A 7,984-nucleotide genomic window follows, 5' to 3' on the forward strand; every position below is an offset into this window, starting at 1 on the left:
CCCGCCTTTCCTGGGCCCTCATGGGGACGAAGCACAGCAGGCAGAGCGCAGAATCTGCCCGGAAGGGAGAGTGCGGGAGGAGGGCTCCGGCCTCGACGTCCTTCCGCTCTTGCCTCTAGTTCTGCGATAACAGGGCGTCTCGGGGGGCTGGGGAAAGGGCTTCTCCTCGGCTACGTGAGCAGCGTTCCTGAAGAGAGCGGCTGGGGGAAACAAGGGCGAAAAAGCCCCGAGAAATCGTAGTGCTTTCTGGGTCTGAGCCAGACTCTGCCGTCTCCCTCACGTGAGGCTGGGGAAGAGTCCCGGCATCCGTTCTGCAGCACGAGCTGTTTCTGCGCCTTCCTAGAGCCCCGCAGCACGGAGCGTTGCGAGAGGTGCCTGTGTGAACGTGCTTGTTCTTGTGCTCTCCTGCCCTCTCCCTTCCCTGTACAGACGTAGGTTTTCCCACAGGGAAAATCCAAACCGGAAGACGCCACACGCGCTGTATCCCGAAGAAACCGGGAGGGGAAGCTGCAGAGCTTTGTGGTGAGCTGCCACTGCTCCGACCGAGCTACGGGCAGGTGCCTGTCACCGTGCACTGCGAGAGCGCCGAGGGCGCGCCGGTGTTCTGGCTCCGTGGACACGCGGAGGGACCAGGAGCCTCTCCCGGGCTGTCCCCTGTCAGCCCGTGGGGCCGTGTTTTCCACCCAGCGGGGCACATGGTGAGGAGGGCAGCCCGCGCAGGCGTGGGCTGCGAGGTCTCGTCCCCTGCCTTACGGCTTTGTTTCGCTCGTTGGCCTTTCGGAGTAACGGAGGAGGCTCCTTGGGTTGCTTCAGCTGTCCTTTACCAAGCTGCCGCTGCTGGGTGTAACGACAGCCTTCCTGGGAGACACGGGAGTGTTGGGCTGGGAAAACACGGGGGCGGTTGCGTCAGCGTGCAGATAGCGGCTGTGTGCCGCAGACGGGCAGCCTCAGCGCCGTTTGGCCACGCAGGCGGCGGAGAGGGGAGAAAGGAGTAAGAAGAGCGCTCGTTACGCGCCCGGCACGCTCCCAGCTGTGAGAGTTGTTTGGCTTGGGCAAACAGTGATGCAAGCATCAGCAGGCGAGAAGGGAGCGTGACCGAAAAGCTTCCCCAGGCCAGGAGCGGGGGGGTCGAGAGTTACGCGTGCAGCTGTGGGGTTTGGTCACTGCACTGTTGGGGGTAAACCCGCTCTCGCTGTCCTGGTGGTGCCGAGGGAAACTCGTGAAGACGTGGAGCAGTTCAGCGTCACGGGTGAAACCGTCGTGGGGCTGGAGCGCAGATGCTTGACAGGCTGACAGCTGTGAGCCAGCCGCTCTCTGCTGCCAGGCCAAGCCCGGCGTTGGCGTTTGCCTGTCGCTGCCTTGAGAGGTGCTGCCTGGGCCCAGCCCCCGGCTGGTCTCAGCCTCCCCAGCGAGGAGCCAAAGGACCTTCTAGAACGAAGCCGCGGGGAGCTAGGCAGCTGCTGCCCTGCAGCCCTGGCGTTGGGTTGGCGTGGTTAGCACGCAGCGACCCCGGCCCGCGACGTGGGGAAGTGGGTGGTTCTCTTCGCGCCTGGCAGCTAATCCTCTGCTTGCTCTGCGTTCAGAGAACGGAAACGAGCTGAGCTAGCCTCTTGGGGAAGAGCGATGAGGTCGCTCCTGTTTTATCAAATTCACGACTTCGTAGATGAGAAACTGGTTCTAATGGCAACCGAGTGGTAGAACAGCAACAAAATCATCAAGCTGGAGACACACGTGTCTTGGTCCCAGTCGGCCGCAATTTCAGTTCTTCCTCCTCATCTCCTCTCTCGCTCAACAGCTCTAGTCCCGTCTGTTTATCCGCTCTCCGTCAGGGTAGCCGGACCGCACGGAGTGTGTCCTGTGTTTGTAACGTATTCGGCCGCGGCTCGGCAGCGTGGACGGTCCTACCCTGCAGTTCGCTTGTCTCGCGGGTCTGGGGGTCAGAATCCGGGCTGGGATTCCCAGAATCTCAGTCTGGGAATAACATGGGTTTTTTATGCCAGGTCAGTGGACTCAGGAAACCCTGTGTGTGCCCGTGTCAGGACCTGAGGTCTGAAGGGATGAGCGACACCCTGCAAGGCTTTTCGGGGTCTGCAGTACCGGCCGGCGGGCGTTCCCAATTGCGGCAGACGGTGGTGTGCAAAAGGGGGACCCCGTGGGCACCCCTGAGGTGTTCCAGGCCAGGTGGGATGGGGCTTGGAGCAGCCTGGACTATGGAAGGTGTCCCTGCCCGTGGCAGGGGGTGGGACTGGGGGGCCTTAAGGTCCCTCCCCACCCAAATGGTTCCGTGACTCTGTGAAGCGTGGTGCTGCATCCCTCTCTGGAGGAGATCTGCAGAGGTTCCAAGTGCTATGGAAGAGGTTCAGTGCAGAGCACAGACGAGGTTGCTACCGAAGGGTCTGTGGTCCCGTACTCCCATGGGGTCGGTTGGGTGGGTTTCCTTTGGTTCCCAGCGCTGGGTGCTGCCGTAAGGCATGAACTCGCCGTCGCGAGCTGAGGACGTCCCGCGCTCCGTGGCTGCCCAGGCTGAGCCCCTCCGTAAGTTCAGGGGGTGGCTGTCCCCGTAGCTGTTCAGGGAGAGCTGGGAGCTTGCTCGGAACGCAGCCGTGTGGCCCCAGCAGGTGGAGGGCCATTGTTAGTAGTGACGTGAGAACGCCTCGCCTTGCTCCCAGCAGCGTCAGAACTGGGTCCTCGTGCGCAGCGGGAGGCAGCCGGGCGTCCCCACGTGGCGTTGACTCGCAGGGAGGTTCGCTCTGTTGAGCACAAGTGCTTTCGTTTTGCCGAAAACATCTTTCCTAAGTCCTAACGCTTGCGCTGTCCCTCCCGTTCTTCCTGGAGCACGTGGGTCGGGACGCCGGGCTACGGGCGCTGTGGATTCGCGCTGCTGAGGCGCGTTGCTGTGAAATCCCTTGGGGTAGAGCTGGGGACGTGGACGTGAAGGACGAGCAGGCAGGGGAAGAGACGTTTCGGGGTGGAGGGAAACTGCCAGCCGAAGTCTTTGGCCTCTTGGCTGGAATTTACCATCTTCTGCAGAAGGAAAAGCTGGTGGCTTTAACTCTGACGGCGTGACAACCCACAGTTTAGGGGAGGTCTGCGTTCTGCCGGGTGAGGGGCCGTCATTTGCGGAGCGGTTCCCTGTCCGCAGCAGCTGGCAGGTCTGGTTATGCCTCCTACCTGCAAGCCTCAGACCCTGGCTGGGACGGCCCTGTGGGACTCGCCATGGCAGGACAGGAACGAACCCTCCTTGCTTTCCGTAAATATTGCCGAGATCGCTGCTCCTCACGCGAGTTCACGCTGCGGGGTAAACAGTACCTTCGCCCGGCACTTTCCGTCGGCTGCTACGGCCGGGATTTTCCTTTTCCTGTAGGTAAAATACTCCCGGAGGTGGAGGCCTGTGGCTTCAGTTCTCACCCTTTGCTCTGCTTTTCGTTACAGCTGCAGCTGGGAAGGGTGACTCGGGTCCAGAAACACCGGAAGATCCTGAGGGCGGCGAGAGACTTGGCGCTAGACACCCTTATAATTGAGTATCGAGGGAAGGTTATGTTACGGCAGCAATTCGAGGTCAATGGGCATTTCTTCAAAAAGTAAGAGTACTATGGAGTGATGAGCATGAGAGCGTCTGGCACGGAGAGCCTCGTGTCCCCGCGGGCTGACGCACGCTTGCAGGCCCTCGCGAGCCCTGCCGCCCTTAGAAAGGGGAAAAGCAGTACGCAGCCCCAGGCTGGTGCTCTGCTGATGGACCAGCCCGCTGCAGGACATCTCTTAAACCGCTGACGGAGTGCGGGAGCGCCCAGAGCGGTGGCGCTGGCGGAAGCGCTGCTTCCAGAGGAGTCAGGGATGCCTCTTGTAGGCGCTGGGGAAGTTGGGGAGTTGGGGATTGAGACGTTCTGTTGCTTCTCCAGGCCATACCCCTTTGTGCTGTTCTACTCCAAGTTCAATGGCGTTGAAATGTGTGTCGATGCCCGCACCTTCGGTAACGATGCCAGGTTCATCAGGCGTTCCTGCACCCCGAACGCAGAGGTACGGTCTCTCCTCCGTCGCTGTTACTGAAACACGTGCTTCGCGCAGGCCTGGCGCGTCCCCTTCCTGCGAACGTTCAAACTGAGTTGCAGTGAATGGGGTAAATTCTCTGCATCTCCTGCTTCTTTCGTGTTTTGTACTTGGAAGTTTGGGAACAGGAGGCTTTTCTTTGGAAGGGAAAGATTTCTTTACGGCTTTCCCTTGGGTGAGCGGGAGGTAGCAGGCGCGAGTGGAAAAGCTGAGGGCGAGGCGAGCAGAGGAGCAGGGTTTTCCCTGTGGAGAGGTCAGGATGGTTATTCACGGAATAGATAAGAGCCTCTTGGCAGAAGGAGGCTTCCCGCTTGGAAGCGAGCGGTGCAGCTCGCGGAGACGTTGGTTTCTCTGCTTTGTCTGACAAGGTTCGCCACGTGATAGCCGATGGGATGATCCACCTGTGCATCTACGCCGTCGCCACCATCGCCAAGGACACAGAGGTTACCATCGCCTTTGACTATGAGTACAACATCTGGTGAGTCCTTCACCTCGCCCGGGAGCTCTCCACTGCCCTCCTGGACTGGACATCTTCCTCCAGCCCTTTCCTCGCATTCTACATTTTGCTCCGTTTTCTACTGAATTGCATTTTCCGGCTATTCTGTCCAGTTCTGCTGGCATGTTCTCCAGTAGAGGCCTTAAGGTAGCCTGCTGTCCTTGCTTTGGCTCGTGGTGAGATGTTTAGTAGGAGATGCATTGAATGTCTCTGTGCGAGGGCGGAGAAATGAAGTGACACCAATTATGTTTGTGTTTTGGAGCAGCAACTATAAAGTGGACTGTGCGTGTCACAAGGGGAACCGGAATTGCCCTGTGCAGAAACGTAGCCCAAATGCTGCAGAACACCTACCTCCACCTGTTTTAGGCACTCTGATTGGGGCAGAAACACGCCGGCGAAAAGCCCGCCGAAAGGAGCTAGAAATGGAACAGCAGGGCATGGCGTCGGATGAGAACGGCTCTCAGCAGATGGAGGAGGCTCCTGAGGGACCCGCGGCGGGCAGTGACAATGAGGTAAAGCCCCGGCACTCGGCCCTGCGTGTTTGTGGCGCTCGCTGGGGTGTCTCCTGGTCGGGTGCGGCACCGGGCTCTTGGGGACGGAAACTGCAGGAGGCCGTTCTTAAACCTTCGGCACCTTGGGCCTTGGTGACTTCAACGCGCACGGGGTGTGTCTGCCAGGCTGAGTCTGGGCTTTGCTTGCAGGTGGCAGAGAAGGAGGAGAAGCACGAAGGGGAGAAAGAGGAGCCTGTAGATGAACAGGGAGCCTTGGTCCACAGCCGACGGGCAAGTACCTTCCTCAGCCTCTCTCTCACGCTTAGGACTTGCTTCACGCGTTGGCCGGCGGGCCCCCCCTGGTTATTTTCCTTGTTTCGGCACAAGTTCCCGCCGGCAGTGGTCTTCGGGGATTAAAACCAAACCCACCAACCCCAGGGGGGCTGCAGGTGGCAGGAGTTGTGTTGGGGTGCTACACTGGGAGGCGTGGGGCAGCTCTGTCTCCTCGCTGGAAGGTTTGCCTGTTGCTTGCAGGGCTGTTCCGTAGCCTAAAGGGTACCGTTAATGAGACAATCCGCCCCAGTTTCACGACAGGTAACGGCACCCTCTCTGTTCCTGCTGCCCTTCCTCACTGCCAGGGCAAGGCTCCATAGAGCCGGATGGAGTCGCAGCGTCACGGAATGCTTTGGTTTGGAAGCGACCTTTAAAGGGCATCGAGCCCGCGCCCCTGCGGTGGGCAGGGACACCTTCCACGAGGATTTCTGTTAGAGCTCAGCTGGTTTTGCTGGGTCCGGTTTGTTCCCGGGGGGGTTCACAGGCGTCTTGCCTGGTGGGAAACGTGTAGGATGAAGCGGCAGAAGGGTGGGCCGCCGGCGCTGCTGTTGGCCCAAGTCAGCGGATGCGCCGTGTTCTCTGTCCCGTCGTGCTCCCAGATCGGGAGCCAGTCTGTGGTGCTCTTGGTCGGGCCAGTCCGTGGTGCTCTTGGGTCTCCGGTGGCACGGTGCCCCGCAGCTGCCTTTTCTGCCAGGAGAAGGGCTTCTTGTGGCACCTGGGCTTGCTCCCTGGACGAGGATGCCGTATGCTCGTGAGCGGAGCTGGTCTGGCTCTACTTAACTCACTAATGCGAATAAAAACCCCAGAACAAAAGAGAACAAACCCAACCCAAACGAGCAGAAGCCAATGAACCGACCAACCAAAACCCCAAGGAAGAAGAAGAGGAAAAGCACTCCTGTCCTCCAGCCAGCCGACAGATGCACCGGAGGAGGGAGCTCCCTGGCTGCTCTTGTTCCCCGGGCACCGTAACCCCCGTCTCTCCCCGCTCGTGCGTAGCTCTCCCGAGTGTGCATTACATGGTAGGGTGGTGCAGCCGGTTGCAGGTCAAGGGCCGTCCGGTGGGGACCCTCGGGTTGTGTCACGGATTGCTCGCAGGAGCAAGAGAAAGCAGTCGGTGTCGGATGTGAGTGAGAGCCGTCGCCCATCAGAGCGGCCTCGAGCCTGCAGGGAAGGTCCCTCCGGACCGCGGGGAGCTGGGTCTGTGGGACAGTGTAGTTGGAGAGGACCAGGCGAAGCGCTCGCTTCCGCGAGCCCGTATGCCCGTTCCCGTACATCAGCCCCGTAATCTCCCGTAACGGGATTCCGTTTTCTGTACTTGGCACCCGGTAAATGACTGGATGGCTGGCTCTGCCGTTTTCCCCGGCTCCGGTTCTGTCGGGGTTCTGAATGTTTTTGCCCAGACACCTACTCCGAGCACGGCTGCCTGCTTCGGGGCACTTCCCACTCCAGGGTGAGCCGGGAGGCGCTTGGCCCCACCGTGTGCCGGTGGCCGCGGCGCTGCGGTTCTTTACCGAAGCACCGGTTCTCTCTGCCGTGGCCAGGGGCCCAGGCTGCCCGGCCTTTCCGTTTGCCCAGCAAACGCCTTTGTCTGCCTCCGTTCTCTCCGGCTGATTTTCTTACCCCCGGCGTAAGCTGCTTAGAGCAGAGCTTTGATTGCTGAGCCGGGCCGTCTGCTGGCGCCAGGGAAGGAGGGAATGCGGGGCGGTTCCGTCCGCCGGCGTGGTGCGTTGTGCTCGCTGCCATCACCGCTTCACTCCTGCGGCCTCTGGCTTCTGTTTGCTTCCAGCATCCGGTCTCCAGCGGGCAGCGCTCCGCGCGCCCACGTTCTCTTCGCTGGGCTCGTTCTTACGGATTTAGTCCTCCAGAATCACGCGTTGCCTCGTGGCCGTTACAAACGCACCGCGGCACCGTCTCGGTGCTCCTGTTTCAGAACAAAGTCTGGTTCTCTGGTTGCTCCATGGACACGATTGTGGTGGTGTTCTGGGAAATTTGCCATGTTGAAAAATGCAAATATCTGCAAAGAACTGCTTCTCTCTGTCCCCTTCCTGGCTCTTGCCGTTGCCGTTTGGCACTTCTTGCTGTGCCGCATCCCCTCTCTGTTCTTGCTGCCTCCTCTTCGAGTGCGTGATCTGACTTGGCTTTACTCTTGTGTTCCAGTCCCGGGAGGACAGGAAGGTGGAGGCCATCATGCACATGTTTGAAAACCTGGAAAGGAGGAAGAGGAGACGAGAGCAGCCATCAGACCGTACCAGCACTGACGCTGACATCAGCATCAGTTCTGAAGCTCCTGAGCTGGAGGAAGTCAAAACAGAGACTCCTGAAGCTGAAGACGGAGGTTCGGCACCGAGCGCTGCGCCCCCGAGTGCTGCCAGCAGCCAGAGCAGCAGCGGGGTGAGCACGCGGCGGTCTTCGCAGGCAGCGGTAAGCCGGAGTCAGCACTGCTCCCTAGCTTGGACCGGGCACAGCGCGTGTGATCGTAGCGTGATTCGGGCCGGGAGGAGCTTCGTGGGGCCTGGTCCGCCCGCGTCAGGCAGGCTCAGCTCCGAGCTCGGACCAAGTTGGCCGGGGTTTAGCCAGCCTTGACTGGAGCGCCTCTGGGGTGGAGGTTTCACAGCCC

The 7,984-nt window shown here is 60.4% G+C and overlaps 1 protein-coding gene across 1 annotated transcript in view; it reads left to right on the forward strand.

The window, feature by feature from the left end:
* Positions 1–7,984, forward strand: part of SETD5 (SET domain containing 5) — a gene marked incomplete at both ends in the record, with an annotated part of 14,206 nt that overhangs the window by 5,370 nt on the left and 852 nt on the right. The window contains 6 exons of the mRNA XM_010154104.1: positions 3,433–3,581; positions 3,900–4,017; positions 4,416–4,525; positions 4,809–5,055; positions 5,245–5,325; positions 7,525–7,788. Of these exons, the coding sequence (XP_010152406.1) occupies positions 3,433–3,581; positions 3,900–4,017; positions 4,416–4,525; positions 4,809–5,055; positions 5,245–5,325; positions 7,525–7,788 (969 nt within the window). The remainder of the gene's footprint in view (positions 1–3,432; positions 3,582–3,899; positions 4,018–4,415; positions 4,526–4,808; positions 5,056–5,244; positions 5,326–7,524; positions 7,789–7,984) is intronic.

The sequence above is a fragment of the Eurypyga helias genome, unplaced genomic scaffold (genome assembly GCF_000690775.1).
Source record: "Eurypyga helias isolate BGI_N326 unplaced genomic scaffold, ASM69077v1 scaffold28076, whole genome shotgun sequence".
Classification (NCBI taxonomy): Eukaryota; Metazoa; Chordata; class Aves; order Eurypygiformes; family Eurypygidae; genus Eurypyga; species Eurypyga helias.